We start from the raw sequence: 23826 nt of genomic DNA on the forward strand, positions 1-23826 counted from the left end.
GTCAGCCCGGAGCCCAAGCGGAGCAGAGGCTGGGTTCACACTGGGGCTCAAGGGACATGAAGCTGGGAAGGAAATGGAAACTAAAGGCAGACACTAAAGTGAGGAAGGGATTCTTAGGGAAGAACTGGGAGACTGGTGTGCTACTTTGCAAACTTCTAAATTTGCAGTGGAAACGGAGTGCCAGAGAATCCGCTCTGCAGAGGGAAGGTGGCAGGGTTTCCTCCAGATTTTCCAGAGTTTTCTCTGTGGCCACAATCGGACTTGTGGCGGCTGATTCCTTCTGATCAAGTTTGACGTTGGGTTTATGCATTATGACTCCAGTCTAGCCTCCTAACGAGACAATTTCCCTGGCTGCCCCCCTCTCCCTGGCCCCACGGGGTTTCTGCCACATCCTGTGGCTGCAGAAAGCCACGTGACAGCAGCATCGTATGCGTTTGCATCGGATAATCTCGGCAGTGGCTAGCCGTATGCCTGTGTTTTCTGAGTTGAAACGCTCAAGTATTCTATCAACACTCTGGTCTATTTCAAGAGGACACCCAAGAGAGATTGGGGTAGGACTGACTCAGATTTGGAGGTTCTGAAGGCACCACTAGCCCGCAGGGAGAGCTCACGTGGGTTGCATCTGCTGAACAAAGCCGAGAACGTCCTTAGTTACCTGAGACCGACCCTCAGGAGGAAGGCCAGCTTGTGCCACATTAATTAAAGCTTTAAAAGGGGGAGAGGGGTTTTATTTTGACGCCTTATTATTTTCCCCTGGGAAGTTAATAACCTAAGATTCCTATTGTTCAAATTGGGACATTTTCACACTGCTGGCCTTGTATTCTTTGGAATATTTTTCTGCTGTCATTTGAGCCCCTTGTAGAGTTAGAATGAGCTCTATTAGACAGCATGGCTGGGCATCAGTTAGAAAAGGAGAACAAGGAGTGAGTTTTCTGTGTAGGTACAGCGTGGCCTTGGGGATAATTCAGTTAATGTCCTGTTGTGGTCCATTTCTGTGGGTCTCACAAGATAGGTCTGAATACACAGGAGCAAGGCCGTTGTGGGGTGGTGGCCTCCTGAAGGTGGACACAGGATGCATCAGAGATTGCCACGTTTGCTCTGGAGGATTGGTTGTTGATGGGATAAGAGAACAGGAGTGGGAAGTGCTGGGGTACAGGAGACATAGTCTGTGCCCTGCTTAGACCCTCCTTCCGTCCTGGCGTGCCCAACCACCAGCTGCCAGGACGCTGGCTGGAAGGTCACACAGAGACGTTACACAGTCAATAAAGAGCTGACATGGAGGTGAGAGCGGCCGGCCTCTCGACTGGAGATGGGCCAGCTCCACGGGGCTGCTCGCTCCCCGTAGGCTCAGAAGGAGCCTAGATTCCAGCTGAGCCCACAACTTTGACTGCCTTTTCCCCACCACGCCCTGCTTTCTTCAATCCTGGCAGGTTTCACCTCAATCAGTTGGCACAAGAATCCTCACCAGAGGCTCTGCTTCCAGAGAACCCAAGCCTAGACAGAGGGATTCCCAGGACAGTGCAGCCCTGGAGAAACACTGTAGGCCCCACTCTCCACCCCCTGAGGGACGATGACTGTAGTAAAGGCTTAGCTCAGCAGACCTGGGTTGTCCAAAACCTGCACATTCCAAAGGTCCGGCCCTGGCTGGCTTCTGGGAGATAACGTCTAAGTCCTTGGAATGCCCTACCCGATAAGAGTGCCTTTGTTTACCTAGGGTCTTGGGCCAGGCAGATAACTTATGCTAACACCGTGATCTATGGCGGGGTCCTTGGACCACGTGGGAGGGCTGGAGATGGTGGAATAACCCAGCCCAGCCAGGGAGGCATCACACCTGCCAGACCCGGACACCAAGGTCTGCCTGAGCGTCCCTCAGTGGCAACACCTGCTGCATTTCAGAGCACGCATGGTCATCCATGTGCCCTCTGATTACACACAACTGCTGGGAAAACTGAGTGCTGGGAGGGGACACCTGGAACCCTGAACCTTGTCTCTCAGGGCCTCTGCACTGTGCGTCTCCTCCCTGTGCTGCTCTTAATCTGTAATAAACCATCAACCATCGTGAGCCTAACAGCTTTCCTGAGTTCTGGGAGTCCTTCTGGTGAATCACTGAACCAGAGGGGAGTATCGGGGACCCTTGAAAGCATGACTCATCTGATTAGTGAGATCACAGAGACCGACAGCTACCCAGTGGTACTTGGGACCACCTGGGGGCAGCGTGTTCAGTGAATTTAAAGGTAGTCAAAGAGAGACCCATCCTCTCTCTGTCTCTCTCTCTGCTCTGCCGGTGTCCTCCCGTGGACATCACAGTTAGTCCACCTTGTCAGCTGGACTCTGCTGATGTAATTTTCTCTGCAGAGGTGTCAAGGTCTGGATTTGGGAGGGGTCATCTGAACCCCCTTCAGCCTCTGGCCTGAACCTTACTCTTTCACCCACTTCACCTGGGACTTGCACTTGGGTACTGGGGTGGCTGCTATAGGTCTGACTCCCTCTATCCTCCAACAAGACTTTTCACTCATCCCACTGGCAGGGCTTCAGTGAAAAGTTCCTGGACGCTTCTAGGCAGACCAGGTGCCCCTCCAGATCTCTGCTGTGCCCAGCAGCCCGGGTAAGTCAGGAACAGATGCCCACGCCCTCAGGGGCCTCCAGGCCTGGGGTCCTTGCCTGAAACTTGTAGCAGGTCAGGCTCAGAGAGGAGAAAGATGGCCTCTCCGACCCATCCTGAGGGGAAGCTCCTGCCCAGGGGAGCTTACTGGAGTCTGACACCAGCCCTGAGGCCTGAGATTCCCCAGTTGCAGCTGCCACTGGTTCCTCCATCTTGGGTGGTACCTTCTGATGGACTCATTTCTCCTGTGTCTTCACAGCTGTCGCCCCACTCACCCAGACCTGCTCATCCTCACTGCTCCTTCCCTGGAGGGCCCACTCGGGGCCTGGTTAACTGGCTAAGCCTTTGGGGCTTCTCTGGCATTGGTAACTTAATTGGGAGGCGGTTCCCCAGAAGGTGACTATACTGCACACGAAGGAAGCCTGCAGGAGCCTTGGGCTAAAATGAGGATATACAGCCCAGGACCAGACGCTCAGGACTGTCCATTTCCGCTCAACCTGCTCTCGCTGTGAGAGAGGAAAGAAAGTTTCTTCTACTCTAAAAGGGGGGAAGCCAGGAGGTACTGACATTACTGAACAAAAGGGCAGGACAAGGGCCGGTGAGGAACTTGCCGTGAGTGCGGCTCTTGTCCATTTGCTCTCCCCCAAATCACCATTCATCCTTCTCTGTCCTGCTCCAGGCCCGGGAGGCTGCACCCTGGGGATGTGTCGGGGGACTCACCTGCCTGCTGGCTCTCGGGTGAGCTGGACCAATAAGAGGCACGTTAGGAAACTGGAGTGGGGGGCGGAGGCACTGCTCCCTCCTTGCCTCTGGCCAGGCTTCCTGGCAGTGGCTTTGAACCCGCAATGACAGCCCCCATCTTCCCCACCAGCCTCGCTTTCTCTTGGCTCTGGAGAGAAGCACAGGGTGGTGCTGGCTTCCCTCTGTGCTTTACCTCTGGGGGGCACAGCATCTCTGCTTAGCTCCCTCTGCCCACAGCTTTGTCAAAAGCCCCTCCTTAAAGTCTCTTGCGCTATACGAGCTGCATTCTATTCTGCCCGAACCCCTGACTGATGATCAAGACTCGTCCAGAACAGGTAGATGACGTACATACCGGCTTGCCAGGAGGCCCTCTTGCTCCTGGGTTTCCAGGTACACCCTAAGAGAAGAGAGAAAGGACATTAGTTCTGCTAAGCACATAATCCTGACCCACCCTGCACACCCTCTCCCCCAACCTCTATAATCTGCCGGGTGTAACTCAGTAGAAAAAAAAAATCACCCAACCGTGAAGACTGGCACCAATAAAAATTCAAAGTTTCCAATCTCAGCTGAATACCCGAAGCTTCTCAGGAAATACTCAACTGTGCCGAATGTTCAAAACAGTAAACTACCCCTCCTATAACTCCTTTCCAAAACATGGAACCGAAAACCACTCGTGCATGCAAAGTGTGTACCTGTGTGTGCACGTTTGTGTACACGCACACACACACACACACCCCTATCTTAAATTTCTGCCATCCTTTTCCAAACACAGGAGGAAGGACCAGCTTTGAAAAAGAAGGCTCTTCTACGGAACTGACTCTAAGGGTGTAATACTGAGAGTGGAGCAGATACAATAGATTCAAGTATTTGGAGACAGGAATGAGAGGGTAACTTTCTTCTCTGAAACAGAACCCAAGGAAGGGAAGGGGAGGGTGATTTATTGTTCCTGCTTATAGTGAACCAAAACTATAGACATGGAAAGATGCGAGTCTAAGCACTACTGGTTAACGGTGCCAGACCTCTGCTCCAAGAACTCATGGTTGTCTTTTATCCATTTGGTCAGTAAGTCTGTATCGAGTAACATCTACGTGCCTGTCACCCTGTTAAGCATCAAGGACCTAGAGATGCATAAGACACATGGTTCCCACCTTCTTGGAGCTCAGATCTATCTGAATGAAAGTCAGATCACAGAGATAAGAGACGGTTATCACTGTCACAAAGTGGGAAGAGATACAGCCTCAAAGAGTATTAGGTAAGTCTGTAGAATTCCCTTAAAGGGAGAAAGCCATTACACGGATGAGTTAGGAACAGGTCCATGGAGAAGACGATACCTGATCTGAGCAGAACTGACCAGCTAGGTACAAAAGAAAATTGACACAACAACAGGAGGCGTTGCGTGGGATAACCGGAGCTTACAAGTTTCTGAAAGCATCACACAAAAGCCAAAGAAGTGAAACTAGACAATGCAAGCTTACAGGGCACAGGGAATTGAGGAGCAAAACATACAAAATGTTCATGGGGGAGGGGAGACTAGTGAAGATGACCAGCTCCCATGGGGGCATCCTGGTCAAGGGAGGCAGGGAGAGGCTGGAGAAGGGTTCGGGAGACAGAGCCGGCACCCCTTGCCTTTACTTACGTCTTGGCCAGCTGGTCCCTGGGGGCCGGGGAATCCAGGTGGGCCTCGAGATCCCTGAAGAAAAAGAAAAGACATCCCACCCACAGTTTAAGGAAAATAAGGCCCCCCTTTCCTCGGGTTGGTTCTCCTTGTATAGAAGGCCTGGTGCTCTGAGGACTCTCTGGTGGAACGTGGGTGCCTGAGAGCCGCCTTCTCAGAGCTTACGCATTTCACTGCGCTCGTGGAGGTGGATGCATTAAATACACACAGAAAGGATGCCCGGAAAGTCTTCCCCGTGAGCCTGACTGCCCAGGCCCCCTTTGCAGGCCCCTTTCTTGAGTGGACAGGGCAGCTCCCGCAGTGAGACGGGCCTGAGCTCACCCCGGGTGCCGTGTGGGTAACCAGCCCCGGGTGCTGGCCAGCTGGGTAGATTGCCCTATAAGAGGCCCAGCTCAGAGCCCAGCACTCAGGTGACCATTACTATTTGTTATTGGAAAGTCATTCCCACTCTGATGAAAATTTCTAGACACTATCAGGAATCAGCACAAATCATCTCTCGTGATGGATCTCACTTCCTGTAGGAATTTTCCTGTGTCTTCCACCCACCTTACAGATTAAGAGAGAGCCCTCACTTGCTCAGGGCTATGTGGCCGGGGGTGTGAAGCCAGGATTCAAAATTAGTTCCTCTGGCAATGTGATTAAATTTGTTTAACCATGGCTGTCCTTTTGGGAAGCAGAGACAGCAGAAGGCAAAGGCAGCGTCAGTCTGGCCAACGATCACCATCACCGCGTTCACTGCACTGGGCAACGCCCCAATCCCTCTTACTCCACCATTCCATAGGTCAGTGCTTACACCTTGGAGAGTTCGCACTGTTTAACATTAAAGATTTTTTGAAACTATTGTATTTTCTGGCCTCTGCAATTTGAAATTGCTTTGATCGCATAATTTCTCCCATCAAAACCCAGCCCTCTATTTAAATCATACTGTACCTGAGGTCCTTTTTCTCCTGGTGGTCCAGAGGGGCCCTAAGAAACAAACAAACAAATAAGCTAACCAGAAGTGAAATGTTTATTTAAACATGCTGTGGTGTTTATTTCTAAGCTAGGTCTTTAACTGTCCTGAAAGGAGGAGCTGACTTCCCCCATCTTTAAGACATAGTGTCACACCCTCTCATACCACCCACTATCATTGCACGTGGGAATCTTCCTGGAGCCTTCTCCATTTGCCACTGAACTAGTGCCACCCCATCCTGGCACCCACTGGATGTCTGACACTTGAGCCCATCTCTAGCTCTGGTGTGGAGTGGAACCAGCATCCCAGCATCCTCGTGCTGTGCCCCCTTCCTGCTTGGGCAGCACAGGCCTTGGGGGGGCGGGTACATCCAGAGCCAGAATCCCCCCCGCCCCCCCCCCCACACGGGTCTCCCATCCTGCGAGTGTGACCAGCCTAGAATCTGGCTTCCGATGTTGCACTGAAGATGCGTCCCTTGCTCGAGGCATTAGTGTCTACTTTCAGTTCCTGCAGTGAGCAGAGCTGCCCCTCAGCCCTGAGAAGGCTCTGCCCTGCCTTTCTGCCTGGACACGTTCTTGCCACACGCTGGTTCTCAGTTTAGATGTCAGCACCCTCGGAAATCTTCCCTGGCTTCTCCCAGGAGGCTCGTTAGAAGTGGTCCCCAGCCCCTGGGTGCATCCCATCACAGACATGTGGCCTAGTGCTGTCATCGCTTCGGGGCCCGTCTGTCCTCTCTACTGAAAGGACTGCGTGCTGTCTTGGGGGCGCTCGGCACGCTCTTGCCAGTGCTCAGCACGGCCCCGGGTGTGGTCAGGACGCAGCAGACCACAGCACACGGCACTCTGCTAAAATTAACATTTTATTCTATGAGGAGAACCGGAAAATCACGTGTTATCATCCTTTCCATTGACGATCAAACTAAGGCCCAGAAGAGACAAAGAACCAGCCCAAGCCACATCGGGAGTCACTCGCCAGGTGGGTTGAGTCCTACCGCCTGTTCTCGGTTCCGTGCACCTGTGCATACCTGCAGCAGTGCCCATGAGAACTTCCGAGATATCCCAAGAGGGAGAAGAGACTTCACTCAGAGGCACAGGTTTCTGGCAGTATGACAGACCAGGTAACCTAAAAGCCTGCCCACCAAATAGTTCCCAGAACTGCCTGATAAAATAAAGTAAGCATTTTAAGTGCAGAATTGAGCACTAAAGGAAGGAGGGGACATCTCCAGAGGCCTAGGCCAAGAGGGCAAGTCGGGCAGGTAAGACAATGGACTCAGGATCCCACCTGGGGTCTACCTGACTCACAGGTCATTCTCCCTTCATTAGCTCTCACTGCTCTGTCAAGCTGTAGGTCAATGGTACACATGGACCAATATATACACATCCGAATTTCGTTCCTTTCAAAGTAGTTCCTTACTGAGACTGCACACTTATTCTTCAAGGAAAGGGCTTAGGGACAGTATATTACTGGCCTGGGGAATGCTGTCAGATTTCAGAGGCACCTTTTGTTTCCAAATTAAACTCCATGATCCACCTCAAGCATCTGACTTGTTCATTAGACTAAGCTCCGAATTCCTCTCTCCCATCATTTAATATGAAATCTACATGTGAAGCATGGATTTTGTTGTCAAAAAGGTCTTCATTTCAAATCGGAGCTTTATCAGTTATTAGTCATTTGACCTTGAACATGTTACTTAGTTTCTCTGAGCTTCAGACCCCTCAACACAAATACAAAGTAAGGTGATCACCTTGCCTTGTGTGATCAGAAACAGAAGATCCTCTAAGTAGAGAACCAGACCGGTGCCTGGCCCACACATAACAGGCATTCCCACGCTATCTTGCTAGTATACTTTTAAGAAATAGAAAAGTATGCTGTGGAGGAGGGATTGTATCATGACTTCCCAATGTCACTCCTAAATCTGAAGCCTAAACACGTGTTCAACAATAATGACCCTCTTTTCCGAGATTGCGCCCTCTGATGGGTTTGTTCAAGAGTCACTTTACCCAAAATACATATTTTGGCCTTTGACACCATTTTTCCACTAAAAGGAACTCCAGCTCCTTGTAGAAATGACTGATCCCAGATCTGGGTGAGGAGTACGGACAAATCTGGAACATCCTGTCATTCCAAAGAGCAAGGAAACTACCGAAGACTGGAGGGTCAACTTGCATAGTCTCCTATTTGCATCAAATAAGACCATTTGAACAGTGAAAGGAAGAATAACTGCAATATATTAAAACAAGTCAAATGTGTTTAAATCCACGGGTTCAAAACTATTGATAAAACACAAAAACACCTCATTGATCATCTTTGCAAGATGCCAGGGAACCAAGTCGTTATTGAAAATGATTAAAGGGAAAGCATTTATATTCTGTCTTCCACGTGAGCTGTTCCACTGGGTATCCGAATGTAAATGAGGGAACATCTCTCCACACAGAAGTATCCTAGCTAACACATAAAAAAGAACTGATGGAACTAGAATAGCACCAATTTGCAAGCCCTGATGTGCTAACTGATCTACACCTTGGCTATCAAAGGGTGTGAATGTCACAGCAAAGACACCACTGGACATCACACGCCTCCTGATGGCAGTCTTGCCAGAAAGATCAAACCTGAATCTGCTCCAGCCTCGCCGCCCAGGTACGGGTGTACAGGAAACACAGGGACAGAGTAGTGCTAAACTGTTCTGTGAGCAAAGTCCAGACGGTGGGAAGTTCGAGACCAAACAATAAATCTTGTCTCATCAATTAAAATATTGCCATTTATATTTATATAAATTTGAAATCTGATCCCCTCTCCCTCCCTCCCATAGATATCTATTTGAAAACACACTCATTTCATTCTCCATCATCTCTTATCTGAAGGGCTCATGGGTACCAGGCTAAGTGCTGGGCTTGCCTTTCATCAGCCCAGTGAGCCAGGCGCACTGTCTGAACCTCTCTAAGCCTCAGTTTCCTCATCTGTAAGCTGGAAACAATCATAGTTCAGGCTCACAGAACCACTACAAAGACTGAGGAGGGTAGTGCACGTAAAGGGCCTCCCAGCGGAGCCTGGCCTGTTGTATAAGTGCTCAGCATGCCTTAGGAATTATTATTAGGAACAACAGAAAGCCTTGCTGAGATTAGAAAGGAGAGTTTTCAACCAGAAGTGAGAGTAGAAATTTATTTAAAACCTTTTTTTTTTTTTCCATCAAGAGAAGAATCCCCTGAGACTTTAATCTAAAAAGCCAAGATTGGGATATTCAGCTCCTGGTTATACAGGGAGCCCTGGGGTCTGGGGTGGTGCGTTGTCGGTAGGGACCCTCCCCAAGCCCTCCTCTTCTGCCCACGGGACCCTGCTCTGCGCACAGGACCTTGCTCTGCGCACAGTGCAAGACGAGAGCGCGTGGCCGGGAATGAAGCCCTGCAGAGCCTGTCCTGAGTGTCGGCTTTGAGGTACCTCTCAAGAAATGCCTGGTGTCCCCAAGTAGCAGCCGGGCAGATGGGGCTAGCTGGCTGTACGTGGTTGTTTCGAGGGGCCACAGGCCAGCCTAACTCCGGGACAACAGGAGTGGCTCTGTGGTTCTTAGAACCAAAGGAATTGGACTAAACCAGCAGATACGACATATGAACAGAAACAACGGCTAGACTTGCAGGTCAATAGTTCGGAAGCGGTAACGTACGTGAGAAGACGCTGGCACAGGAAAGGACAATGTAAATGTGAACTTCTGTTCTACCACTGCCCTGCTTGGGCATCTGCTTGGAGCTGGAATGCTGGCATCCAATCCCAGTTCTACCACATCCTAACTGTGGCTTCAGGCAAGTGTCACATCTCTTAAGTGGTTTCCTTTATTTGTAAAATGAAAGGGAGAACAAGATCTGCCTGGAAGGGTGGCTGGGAGGATTGGATGAGAAGTTGTCCACGAGATAAATGAGAGAATGGGCATGGGTGCCCTGCTCACGCCGGACCCTGCCAGTAGGCAGGCCACGTGAGCTGTGGTTATGACTGCTCTAGCTTTTAGTGGCTTTCATTTCTGTTCTTATTATATTACTCCCTAGAGGAGGGGGAGCAGAAGAAAAAAAAAGAACCTACCAGTTAGGACACGTGACGTATGTTTTTGCACACAATCAGCTCCATGCTTCCTTTTCCCCATCACACTGTTGGGCTATTAAGGGCTGTTGAACTAGTTTTCTTTGTATGTGACCCTCAGCGCCTGGGCAAACAGGCGTCAGAACAAGTGACTCCAGAGAGGGAAAACTGAAGATGTAGAGACCAGAGGCGCAATTTCAGCCAGCGAAGGCTGAGAAAGACGTCTGAGAAGAAAGTCCAAGGCAAGGTTCCAAGTGTTATTACCAATACTACCACATTGTAATCTGCCCAGCACCCCTGATTCGTAAGGAAACTACTGCTCAGCACGGAGGCTTGGGGTGCGGGCTGCCGGCGGGAACCCCGCCCTTGCAGACCTCGGGCTCCGAGGCTCAGCGAGCTTCAGCAACACCTTGATCTGCCCTCAGACGCTGCAAAAGGAAGACCAGAGGCAACCTGAGGATCAAAGGGATTTTTTTGGTTAATGTCTTGAAGGGAGAAGCCAAGACTCCAAACAACTGCCTCCCCATCCACCCCCCGCCCACGATGTGCAGAGACGTCGGCAGAGAAGGTCCCGGGCTCCTTCCAGGGGTCAGCGCTGCTCCTGGACGCCGAAGGCCCTGGAGCTCAGCGCCATGGAAGGAAGGACGAGAAGAGTCCAGCCTTCACATGAGCACGTAATGGAAGCGAACAACCCTGCCCATCCTGCCAAAGCCACAGGAGAGCTGAAGCGGAGGAAGAGAACTGGCTTTGGAGGATGTGGCAGTGATCGGCACCCTGGCCTTGGCCCTGGCCCAGCTGCGTGACACTGGCCAAGTCACCTCACTTTCTGAGCCTCAGACTGTTTACCTGGAAAACACTGACGAAGCAGGCACCTTCAGGACCTCTCTCCAAATCCCCTGGGCACGCACCCACCTGGCAGCTCCTCGCTGAAGGTGCCTGCCCCGGGGGCGTCTGCAGCCGTAAGGGGAGGCTCACCCCGAGTGCAGGGCAGCTCCCCGGGAGGAGCCTTCCACCAATGCCCAACGGGAGTCGGTATGCAAACACCCCGGCTCTGCCGCCCTTTTCGAAGAACAGCTCTGCAGCCGTACCCCAGTCTCCAAGGGCTTGTCAGCGGAGGCTGCCACTCCCTAAGGGGTGATTTCTGAGACAACTTCCCAAATAAACTCCTTGCCCTTGAATCCTCTTCTCAGGAGATGCTTCTGCAGAATCCCAGCCTTCACCAAGGGATAAACCAACTTTCAGGGGACTGAAGGGCTGAGGATGCAGACGCTTCTGGACTCAGCACAGGACCACATATGGACCACTCAGCCAGTGGCAGGGCTCCTGTAAAGCACAGGCGTGTGAGGGACGAACTCACAGCCTGTCGGCACCCCTTCTCCACCTTCTCCGCACACCCGCTCTCAACACACCCCTGAGCCCTCATTACCGACAGCCAGGCCATTAGGAAGGAGCGTCAGCCAGAGACAGAATTCATGAAAATTCAGTAGCGCTGCCCCCACCACGGAAGCGGAGGGAGGACACTGCATAGTTGATTTTCAGCCTCTTGGCTGGAAGCAGCCAATTACCTTTCAGGTGGAATCACTGGGGTAGTAACGTATTTCCCGGGAGATTTCATGGCTCTGAAGCGGGAGGTGGGGCGAGGAGCGCCCGCCTCTGCTGCCTGGCTTTCTGATTAAGGGCTTGATATGATGAATCCTGGGGAGCGGACGGGGCATGGAAAGACCCGTGAAATGACAGAGGGACCACCCAGCTTACAGCCCTGCGGTTCCTCTTTCAGTCCGTTTCTCTCCTAAGGGGCTAATTCCTGCATGATTCAGAATCCTAATTCTAACAGAGCAGGCCCCGTGAAAAGCGGGATTTCAGAAGGAAGGAAGCCTGAGCGCTGTCTCTTCAGTACACCTTCTGCCACGTTGTTCCTCCTGGCTACCAGCAGATGAAAAAAAACAGCCAAAGACAAAAGATAAAACGGATGTAATAGAGGGTTTTGTTCATCAGAAATTTTAGTGGAGAATCTCTTCTAAGAAAAACAGACTAAAACTGGACATTTCCAAGAGGATACCACCTGCCTTCTCCCTGGTTTCCGGGGACCTTTAGGAAGACACAAGGCCACTGGTCTTCCTACCACCTTGAAGGTCGCCCCGTTGCTGGGGGCTGGAGTGGAAGTGACGTGGTCATTTCTGGTACGAGGCGCACTTGGGAGGGGGGTGGTCAGAGAAGAGAGGGCCCCGGGAATTTCAGGGACAAAGTGAGAGGCCCAAGACCAGCCCTGGGGTGTAAGAGCACCACCGGGGGGAGAAAAGGGGGTTTTAATTTAACAAGTGGCACTGTGGGTGATACACGGGATTTCCTCTCAAATTCTTTGAGAGACAGATGAGGAATGAATGGGATCACTTTAGTTCTTGAATGCAAAACCAAGCAGAGACCGGGTCATGGACTGCTCCAGTTTACATTCAGATTACATTGAACGGGGGTGAAGCTAGACTGTGCTTCTGGGTTAAGATAATAATGATCCCAACAATATCAACACTGATACAAGCACAGTTTGGATATTAAGAGGCTTAGCGACAGTATCTGAAAACCACTGGGTACTGGAGCTTCCTTTAAATAACAGTGAGACAAGTGCTACAGACTGATTGTTCGCGTCTCCCCAAAATTCATACATAGAAACCTTAACCCCCAGTGCGATGGTATTTGGAAATAGGGGTTTGGGGTGATTAGGTCACGAGGGTGAAGGCCTTATGAATGGAATTAGTCTTTCTAAAGAAACTTCAGAAAACCCCCTGACGCCTTCCACCCACCACATGAGGACATACAAAAAACAGTCATCTATGAACCAGAAAGCGGGCCCTCACCAGACACTGGATCCGCCAGCACCTTGACCTCGGACTTCTTAGCCTCTAGTACCGTGGAAAGTAAATTTCTGCTGTGTTTAAGCCACCCAGTCTAAGGAATTTTTGTTACAGCAGCCCAAACAGACTGAGACAACGTGGCTGCCCAAAAACCAGCAAATGCAAGGCGCATGACTCAGGTACTGTGTCCTTAGCAAAGAAGGGACTAAACAGAAGATAAAACCCCAGGATTGAAAACTGGTCTTCAGTTCTGAAAGTCATCATTCAGTAACAGGGGTGGGGCTGGAGGGGGGGAGGCGGGCTCTTTGTGGTACAAAGGGAAGAATTAGAAGCAGCGGTAGAAGATAGAGACAAGCGTAATCCTACACTCTCTGGAAAGAAATTCCTAAAAGATGTCTGTTCTCTACAGAAATAACTGTCCAAACATCAAACCCAGATGGACGAGCTTTGAAAGCAGTGTCTCCTATTCCTGGAGGTCTCCGGGGTATGCTGGCTGGAGACGCTCACGGCAATCCTCAACTGGGATGGGGCCTGGGGGTCATGGATACTCATGACCTCTCACAGCTCAAAGGTTTTACGGTTCTTACAGTCACCACCTCCAGGGAGCCTGCCAGCTCACACCCAGGAGACTGATGTGAATTATTCATCAAAACCACCAATCCAAAGACCACTTCCTAGATTTTATTTTGGAGATAAAAACCTTCTTGACTCCACTTACGTTCTCACCTGTACGTTAATTGGAGGAAGAGGGGTAATGAACTCATTTTTGCCTGAAATACATGAAAGCATGCTGTTTCTTCCACATCACACTCCTTTCCCAACCAATTCACGTTCACTGGCTATACCTCAGTTTTTGCAAAGTCTGGCCAGTGAGCACTGTTTTTTCCTTTTTATTTTTTAGTGAGTTTTGTTCTCTCACTCCTCTTTGAATGAGACAAGTCTTGGTCTCCCCAGAAAAGCCTTATTCCTATAAGAAATACACCAAGTTTTAGAAACAGTGTCAGTCACAGTGGACAGACCTACAGCCTGGCCAGCCCAGGCATCAACGACCCACTACCAGATTAGTCGGGAAAGGCGTGTCCCTGCTGCAGGGCCTGAGCAGCAGGTCCCCTGGGAGCCAGCAGGGGCTGGCTGTGTGCCAGGGAGCAAGGGTGTGCTGGGTGGGTAAGGACTCACAGGAGGGCCAGTGACCCCAATGCCTGGGTCTCCATGGTTGCCAGGAGAGCCGGGGATCCCAGGTGCACCACGGTCCCCCTGGAAAGAGAAAACACAAGGTGAAGAGGTCAGCTCTGGGCAAGAGAGTGCCAGGGTGCAGGAGAATTACGCCCCTCCCACCGTCCGACCACACTCTCCAGCCAGCACTTCTGCCCCAACCCGGATTCCGAGCGCCCCCTGAAGTTCATGCAAGCTGCCATCATCCCACCCAGTCCAACACCCGTGGACCACAGCCACTGACCGTGACCATGCCCCTTTCAGGGCTGACCATGGCTCCAGATGTGATTATAACAATGTGACACCCCCCCAACGTGACCACAATTCCAAGTTTTACGGTGCTTTCTCCAGGCTTCACCTTGCCCCCATCCTGGACCCATGACCATGTACCCACATTTCAACTTAATGCCCACATCACCAATACATTAATCCATCATTTCACCAATAATTTGCCAAGTACCTACACTTTGTGGGTCACTTTTCCAGGGGGTGGGAGCGGGGAGAACGACTGAGATGTAACCTTTGCCTTGTGCATGGCGGTTAATATAGTGCACGTTTCAGTTCTGCCTTCAGCCTTAGTCACTGCTGGCTTAAGAGAGCGACACGTTTCCTGAGCTTTAATCCTTCATTTACGAAGGGCAGGTAACAGCAGGAGCTGCCAGGCCCGCACACGCCGTGCCTGTTAGGGGATCGTGCCTACAGGGCGCCTGGTACAGCAGCCAATGCACGTAGGCCATCGTAGTTGCTGCTGTTCTCAGGTGCCTGTCATTCTGGACGTTGATCGGAAGAGTAGAGGGGAAGGAAAGAAGAAAAGGGAAGAAGTTCTGCTTTGCCACTTGCTGTAGAAGGATGCTGAGACAGTCATGCCTTCTTCTGCATAATTTCAAAATCCTCCCCGTCTGAGAACAAGGGCTTATCCTAACTGAGATGGCAGCCAAAGCCGACTTGCACTGACACAGGCTATTTACAGTCTTTACACATCTCGTTTTGCGTGGACACTTACACGTTTCTGTTACATCAATATTAACGATGAGGAGGGCTGCCCCCCACACCACAGTAAATGCAATGTATGTTGCTTGCAAATTATTACCTTTCTAAATTTCAAAATAAATTCAATCCGAAGCACATAGGGCCCCCAGGATTTTGTGTAAGAAACTGTGCACCTCTGTTAGGTCAGCAGACGGCAGCCAAGCCTGATACTGAAATGGGGGGTGACCCCGTTGAAAGCACTTAACATCTCCAGGATGAGTTAACTCGTATGACAGATGGAAACAGCCTTAGGAGGTCATTATGAAGAGCCGATGAGATAATGTGCAGCACATTTATTTCAGGTAGAACCTGGCGTTGCTAGGCAACACTGCTTTATTAAGGTTTATGTGTTTAAGCATTAAGGGAAAACCCTATTAATCATCAGCTTAGCCTGTAACCACCATCTCAATTTGAAAACTGTACATTTTGGACCTTTAAGAAAAGTCACGCTTCAAGATGATTTGTTTTTCTTGCAGTATGACTGTTCCTCGGATGAGTAGATAAGTTATATACTCGTTCAACTAATGTTGGTTGTTTATTCATTGCAAACCGCAGTCCAGACTCCAAGACCAAAGACGACTCGATCATGAGCCCATTTTCAATACTCCGTGTTAAATTCGAAGAGAAATCGAAACAGGGCTTGTGAAGTTCTCACAAAAGAGATGAACCACAATCCAAACCTCTCACTAAACTCTGGTAACACTGTCTCTTTCCCTCCTCCCTCCAGGTGGACGGTGGCGACGTGTCCTGAGAGCTGCGGCATCCCTCTGTCCCGCCCTCGCTTCTGTAAACAGTCCCTAAGAAATCCTCTTCAGAGCCCCAGATGGTGCCTTCTGTTTCTTTAGAATAATATGATATGGCTGATTCTGGGAAGCACAAGGTGCCTGGGACTGCCAGGAGATCTGATTTGTGTGCCTGGGGAAGGTGGGAAGTCAAGAAATAAGGCAAATGTGGGAAAAGGGTAATGAACTACGAATGAACATGATCAGTGCCGCGTCCCTCACCAGCACATTGTGACAGCGAGAGGATGAGGCAGAAGACGTCAAACTGGCCGTCAGGTGATGACAAGTCCAGTCTTAGGACTGAAACCGAGCTCCCCTAAAATCCAGTTCCCCTGTGAGTTGATGGCCAACCTCTCTATCCCAAACTTTATGCCCGTTCTTGCCCTGCCCGTTTCTCTCAGGACTGAAGAGTATCAAAGAAAAGGCGGGACTGAACCTGAACAGGACCCTGTACCTTCCCTGGTACAACCCCCTCCAGGTCGTGTCCTCACTTCTTTGGCCTTCACCGAGTTCCAAAGAGCAGACTCAAGCAGTTACCAATTAGGGAAGAGAGAGAAAGCAGACACAAAGGACCAGCGGTTAAGCGAGAAAAGTTACGGTCACCCGCACAACAGCTGAGCAATAAAACAGCCTCAGGACCCCTAGTTCCTCCTCAAGGGATATACGTAACCATCTGACACGTCCCTTCGAGCTGGTCTGCAGAAATGAAGACGCCCACCCACCAGAGGATGCTGACCACAAGCATGTAGACCCCAGACTGGCTGGAACCAGAAGGCTGATGACTGAGATTCCCAAACATCACCCTGTCACCTCATCACCAGCCAATGAGAGAAATGTCCGCGAGCTGATCACACACCCTACGACCCTCACCTTCCCGTTGCTTTTAAACCCTTGTCTGAAAGCCATCAGGGGTTCAGGTCTCACTAGCCGCCCATCCTCTTTGCTTGGCCCGGCAACAAACACTACTTTCCTTCGCCACAACCCGGTGTCTGTAGAGAGGCTTTGCCACAAATCAGGCAAGTGCACCCGAGCTCCGTTCCTAATAGAACAATGTCAACCTGGTCCTGTGACTTTGCATAAATGCCATAACCTCTCTGGCACCTTAAGACCCTCATCAATTAGGAAAAAAAAGAACATTCTGCCAAATTCCCATGTATCTTCCGTAGACTCATTTACAAGGTAAGAAACCATGTAACATCAAGTATTATATAATTATATTTTATCAGCCGAATCAGAAGACAGAAAATAAACTAAGCACACAAAAATGTCAGAAATATCCATGTTGTTTTGCACCCCAGTTTCTCTTCACAGTGGTTAATGTAATCTTTTTCCTATTACTTTCTGTCTTATCGTGGCTTCCCCCTTCTTCCCAAGGCTCTATTTCATGCGCAGCACAAAACCCTAACCACTGAAAGCTAAATCACACCAACGGTGGCATCTGAATTTTTCCATGCGGTCTGTTCACACCCCTGCTTCTGGCACCAGCTGTTCCCCTCGTGGGGATGTTGTCTGATCCAGGTTCTCAGCTTCCAAACACTTCCCCACCAATTAAGACTCAGCCCAATCATTCCATCTCCATAAACCCACCTCCGCCTGCCCTCCTCTCTGCCTTCCGGAAGGTATTCGAATACATCTTCATTAATCTTAACACACTGCCCTCCCATTTTGTCTGTCTGACCCTCTGACTCCTGTGTGTCTTAAAAGAAGAAGAAAACTATCCATTCATTCCTTTAACCATTAATCCAACAAATATTTGTAAAGTACCAAAAATGAGTCAGACCCTATGTTGGGTACAATCTCTACATGCTTTCGCATCCACAATGCCCAGTGTAGGGCCTGGAATAGCCCTTTAATAGCAAATTCCTGAATGCCCGAATGAATGAACCTCTCATCATTCACATTTTGTCAGGTACTAAATTTTGCTTTTGACCAAAATCAACTTTTTACCCAGGAGGGAACATGATGAAAGACCTCTCCCAGCCCAGCCCAGAATCTGAGTCACACTGATTGATCTCTGCTGCAGGGTAGCCAGGCCTGGCCCTGGTATGTTTATGGCCCTTTGTGATGCTAACATTTACCCCAAGCAACTACACATCACCGCTTAATGGACTGAAACTTTGAGAAAGTGGCTTCAAGAAAAGGGCAAAAGACCTTAAAGCTCGGTCAGCAAAAGCAAGGCGGCTCCTGATTGAGAAAAAAGGGGTGTGTGAGCTGTAATCTGTAATACTGACTGGAGTATCTGTTTTGGCTGCAAAACATTCTGGGCCAGTTCAACACTGTTCAGGGAAGAGATGTGTGAAGTCATGGAAGGAGAATGACATTTACTGAACATTTATGTGCTGTGAGATCACTTATCCACAGGAGCCCTTTGGGGGTTAACTATGCTTTACTCCTTTATACAGAAAAGGGAGAGTGTCTGTGAAAGAATAAGCCACTTGCCCTTAAGTCATCTGTCTCGCAAGTAGCTAAGCTGGGATCCTAACCCAGTTCTGTGTGAAGGCAAAGTCTGTTCATTTTGCTAGAAATAAGTCCACCCAAGAGAAGGAAAGGCATCTTTAAGAGTCTTCCTGCAGTTGTAAGCAATTAGGAAGGGCTGAGCAGGTGCCCAGGAAAACCCTTCTACACTATAGCACCCACCCTGAAATCCCCAGGGGTTTTCAGTCAGCACCAGGAACCAGGGACAGCGCCTGGGCAAGGCACACTGCTGAACGCTCCCTCCTCCCTCTCTCTCTCTCTTTCTGTGTCCCCTTCCTCCCTCCTGGTCCCCCCCGTGGGACCCCCATTCTACAACTAAAGACCTGAATTCCAATTTACCTTCCCAGCTTACTAGGGAAACCTTCATTCTAAACTACATTCTAACTTACAAATATATATTATACAATATTAATACGGAAAGGGTCATCTGTTTACACATCTCACATTTGAAATAGGAGGATGTGTTTGGCCAAAGGGACGGCACGACTTACCGTGGGTCCCGTGGAGTTGAAACTGGCTGGTCCACTGGACCCCAGGGCAAGGCCCCTGCACTCCTCACACCCCGGGGTCTCAGCCTTCCTCTCTACTCCTCACTGCTGCCTCTCCCACTTCCACTTGGGCTCTCCAGCAACTTGCCTACAGGTTCCCCACCTTCGTGCTGCAACCGTGAAGCAGACTCCACAGGGCGATCTAATGATAAAGTCACTAACATCTACAGAGCATGTACCTGTGACAAGCAGAGGTAGACAACTATTTTTATTTGCATTATATCATTTTTCCCCAAACTGCCTGGGAGAAAGATTTCATCAACCTCAGAAATATCACAGAGAAAAGGACCTTTTAAGCCATCTTCCCCATCTCCCATTTCTGGTGCCCTTTCCGGTGCCCTTGCCTTCCTTCCAGGTCCTGAAGGTCCTCCTCTAGGGGGGAAATTGAGAGCACAGGAGCACTGCCAGTCAGACACTGGGCTCACAGCATCACAGCGGAACCTCGGAGACATGCCTTCAGTTGGCTGTTAATTCATAGGGCCTCCAGAATCTGGTCCTGCTTCCTGCTCCTTTCTATACACTCCCACTGTTCCAGGCACAAGGAACTATCTTACACGCCCTCAAATTCAGGCAAAGTTGTTTCCAATTGTTTTCTTCTTCAGAAACTGGGGAGTTGCCAAATATTTGCTCAGATCACTCAAAGGACTCTCTCATTTTTTTCCCCTTTGATCATGAACTACAAAATCACTATTAGGGGAATGCACGTTAGCCTACTATGACCTCAATCAGTGCAAGCTTAGTACAATTACAGAGGTCACCTGCCTAAATAGCAGAAAAAATCATGAAGCAAGAAAGTTGAACGTAGACACAGCAGTTATTCCTGAGGCCTCAAATTCCATGTTCTGGTTATTACTGTAAACAAGCCTTTTACATATAATAAATACAACATACTCTGCGGTTATGTTCCTCAGATCCCAAAGACACAACTACAGAATAAAAGGAATAAAAAGAAAACAATGGGTATCTGGGCCTTGAGATAAAAATTCCAGTAAGAGCAGCATGTACGGGTTCCCAATGTGTTACATCTTCAAGAACTTGACTGGGGTGGATGGTGACCTGATCTGGGAAAGTGCTAGTTGATTCAGAAAGCGGGTCTAGGGATGACGGGCCATGACACCAAAGGCACATAAAAAGAATTTTTAATACTGTTTTCATAAATATATGTAAGTGGATAAAAATATCATAATTATCCAGTAATTCTTTAACTTATGTGATTTTGAATATATGTTAAACTAAAGCAAAAAATAAACATTCTAATGTCTATCGTTGACTATGTCACACACATTCTTTTTGTACATAAATTCTAAACTTTACTGCATTTTATTTAATTTTTCACTTATTAAATTTTATTTAACTATTTACAGAATCACTTAGCCAAAACACATGGAACGCTTCATGAATTTGTGTCATCCTTGCACAGGGGCCACGCTAACCTTCTCTGTATCGTCCTGGTTTTAGTATCTGTGCTGCCGAGGCGAGCCCTGTCACACGCATTCTTAGGTTTATACGTCTGAGCTGGTCAAATGATGGTTCATTGGCTGCAGGTGCATTTACAGCACACGCTCTACTCTGAACACATTCTGTCTCACGCTCCCATGGCCTTCTCCCACGTTAGGACCCTGCAGAGAACTCCTTCCTCACCTTCCCCTTCCAATGGCTACATGCACTTTAAAATCAGGAGAAACATCACCTCCTCCAAGAAGCCTTCCACAGCCAAACGAGGTTGGGTCGGGAGGCTCCTCTGAGCTCACTTGTGCCTCAGCCTCCCTCTATCCCAGCACTTGTGAGTCTGCTTCTCCCCCAGCTCCTGAGCTGTCAGAGGGCTGGGAACACGTGACACCCACCCCTGTCACCCCACAGCCCACCTCCAGGTCTGACACGCGGCAGAGGCTCAGTGGATATGCAATGGATGAAATAATAAGTGTATTGTTAATGGATGCATTTGACTCAATGAATGACTGCTTCGCTGTGAAAATAACTCCAGGAAAACTTCCCTAGTCACTCAGGAAGGTTCCCTTAAGAACACTCCCTGAGGGGTGAAGTCTTGTCTTCTGAGCTGTGGCTGCAGGTGCACTGAACAAGAGATGCCTGCTGTTTGCCAAAGCGTCTGCCTTCCCTCCCAGGGCCCAGCTAGAGGACGACCGCTCCTCCCCCGTAGTGTCAGGAGTTTGGTGGAAATGAGTGATCACCTCCAGGCCTGGCCCACAAAATCCTTCCACAAGATCCTCTACCGTCTCTTCCCTCATTTGCCACCGCATACGGAGGTTCTGGGAGACACTGAAGTCCCAGAGGAAGGGATGGCACTGGACCGGAGGAACGTGGGTCCCTGGACGGCCAGGTAGACGAGGACTCCTCACCCACCACAGCTCCCATCACGCTGTGAATGAGGAATAAACTTTTCCTGTGCTAATCATCTGAAATTTGGGGATCGTCTGTGTCCCCAGTTAAACTAATAATACAAGATAGACCCGTTGCTTTGCTGGCTGAAAGCATCTTTTGCAACTTGATTTCACTGCAAACATTTATTAAGCAACAATTATGTGGCAACTACTCTAATGTCACAGTTCAGAGTCACAGAGCCTTTAGTTAAGTGGAAAGTGATGAACATGCAAGTAAACTGAGGTGACCAGAGATGCTGACAATTAACTTTTGTTTGGCCCCTAAGTGCAACCCATGGCATTCACAGTTCGCTAGAGAAACCTACCTTAGTTCCTAGAGGTCCAGGTGATCCAGGTGGTCCACGAAGTCCCTGGCAGAATGAATGGCACAAACATAACCATGGGACCATGAGTGAGCACTTACCCATCTACCCTGTGCCGCGGGGGGCCACAGGTGGATGGGACTCTCATCGTGACCTGTTTTGTACAGAGGAAAGGTCCCTGTGTCCTCATGTAGTGCTAAGGGCTGAAAGCCACTGAGATTTCGGGGTTCTTCATTACTGCAGCAAAATTTACTAATACATCTCACTTCGTGTCTGTGACACTCTAACACGTTTGTAAGTCCCCATGCACACAACGCTCTCATGCGTTTCCACATACGGTTTACCTGTCTGGACCACCCTCTCTGTGCTGTTCTGCCTAAAAAGTAATTTCTTCCAACTTTCACATTTCGCACAGATGCCACTTCCTGTGCAAGGTTTCCCCAGACTTACACAAACCAGGAAGCCCTTCTCCAGGATGTGTACTCCAGGACTGCCTGAGCTACGGTTATGTTTGCCTGGCTGTCTCATGAGCATCTCAACAGCACAGGCGCTCACCCATCTCCGTGTCCCCAGCGTCCAGCCTGGAGCCTGGCACGCGGCCAGCAGTCCACAGGGGACTCTGCTGCACTGGCCTGAAGTGGACGGGAGCAAGGCGCTTCCCCCACCCAAGACCCCTTTCCCAGTCCACCTGCTTTCACTGGCTATGACTCCGCTTCTGCAAAGCTTGACCAGTGAGCCTTTTCTTTTTTTCTCTTCTAATTCCAGCCTGATCGTCATGGGCACAGAAACCCTGGACCCGACACTTACCGGTTCTCCATCTTTCCCTCTTCCGGGTGGCCCTGGGAGCCCAGGGGCACCAGGATCGCCCCTGGGGCCACCTGGCCCTGGGCTTCCTGCTTCTCCCATTGCTCCCTGGAAGGAAAAGTGGACAGTGTCCAGGATCAGTGACATGCAGAGAGTAAGCTTTTCAGTGGTAAACCAACCTGAAGGGGGTTGGTGGGCTTCCTGGTGATGCCCTGCTTCAGAAAGCCCACCCCTTCTGAGGGCATAGAAAGATGGGTTGTATAATGTGCCCCCCAAAATTCATATGCTGAAGCCCTAACCCCAGTATCTCAATTTAGAAATAGAGTCTTTGCAGATGTAATTAGTTAAGATGCAGTCATACTAGGGTAGCATGGACCCTAATCCAGTATGAACTGGTGTCCTCACGAGAAGGGGACATTTGGACACAGACATGTGGAGAGGGAAGTCAACGTGAAGATGTGGGGAGAAGAGAGCCATCAGGCCCCAAGGAGAGGGGCCTTGAAGAGATCCTTCCCTCACAGCCCCCAGGAAGAGCTAACCCTGCTGACACCTTGACTGAGGACTTCCTGACACGGTGAGAATGGTGAGACGGTAAGTTTCTGTTGTTTAAGGCACCCAGTTTGTGATACGCTGTTCCAGCCGCCTTAGCAAACTATACAACGTGGAACATGGGAATAGGAAGGATGCTAGTCGTCTTCTAGTCCAACTTTCCTCCCACGCAGGAAACCATCATGTGTGCCTCTTCCAGGCAGTCCTCCCATTTCTGTTTGGACTCCTATGAGAGCAGGGAGCTCACCACCTTCTCAGGCTGTTCATCCCTTTATTGGGCAGTTCCATTACATAGTGTGCCTTTATATTCAGCCAACCCTCTCTGAAATCTTCCAGATGTTTGGCATTCAACCTTGGAGCTCTACAGACGAAATCCAATCCCTTTTCACATGACAGACTTTCAGCGATGTGAACACAGCCCGGGGCTCCAAAGTGGGGAGAGACAGACAGCCAGGATCTAATGAGGGAGCTGGGCTTGGAGTTTGCTCACCCTTTCTGACCACAAAGCCAGGAGCCCCGAAGCAGCCCTGGTTGTGGAACGCTGCGGTGTAACCACGTGAGAGGCAGGAACTCCCTTTCCCAGGCAGGGCTCTCTCGGGCCTAGGCTGCAATCTGACCGCCTCTGACATTTGATGCAGAGGTGAGGTGAGGTACGATGCCCCAAGGAGGGGCAAAGCAAGGGATGGAGAGGACCTGTCTCCAGGCCCAGGGTGGGATCAGCTTCCACAAGCCTCGGGCCAGCCACTGGACACATCCTGCTGTCCGGGATTTTTACCACTTTGCAGAGCACCAGAGGGAAGTGCCCTTCCAAATGCAGCCCTGGGTCTTGGACCTCAGCCCAG

General features: G+C 49.9%; 1 protein-coding gene and 1 non-coding gene across 8 annotated transcripts in view; both read right to left on the reverse strand.

The window, feature by feature from the left end:
- The window catches only part of COL22A1 (collagen type XXII alpha 1 chain), a 261252-nt gene that overhangs the window by 57127 nt on the left and 180299 nt on the right, over nt 1-23826 (reverse strand). For all 7 annotated transcript variants that reach the window (XR_007472957.1, XM_049700887.1, XM_049700886.1 and 4 more), the window contains 6 exons: nt 22439-22543; nt 21635-21679; nt 14061-14138; nt 5949-5984; nt 4980-5033; nt 3696-3740 (listed from right to left, as the gene is read on the reverse strand). Coding sequence is in view for 6 of the 7 variants with exons in the window: in XM_049700887.1 (XP_049556844.1) it covers nt 3696-3740; nt 4980-5033; nt 5949-5984; nt 14061-14138; nt 21635-21679; nt 22439-22543 (363 nt within the window). In the remaining variant the exon portion in view is untranslated. The remainder of the gene's footprint in view (nt 1-3695; nt 3741-4979; nt 5034-5948; nt 5985-14060; nt 14139-21634; nt 21680-22438; nt 22544-23826) is intronic.
- On the reverse strand, nt 20308-20412 carry LOC117199702 (U6 spliceosomal RNA). Its single transcript, XR_004481025.1, has one exon. It is a non-coding gene; the product is annotated as a U6 spliceosomal RNA (small nuclear RNA).

This window comes from Orcinus orca, chromosome 17, assembly GCF_937001465.1.
Source record: "Orcinus orca chromosome 17, mOrcOrc1.1, whole genome shotgun sequence".
In the NCBI taxonomy this organism is placed as follows: Eukaryota; Metazoa; Chordata; class Mammalia; order Artiodactyla; family Delphinidae; genus Orcinus; species Orcinus orca.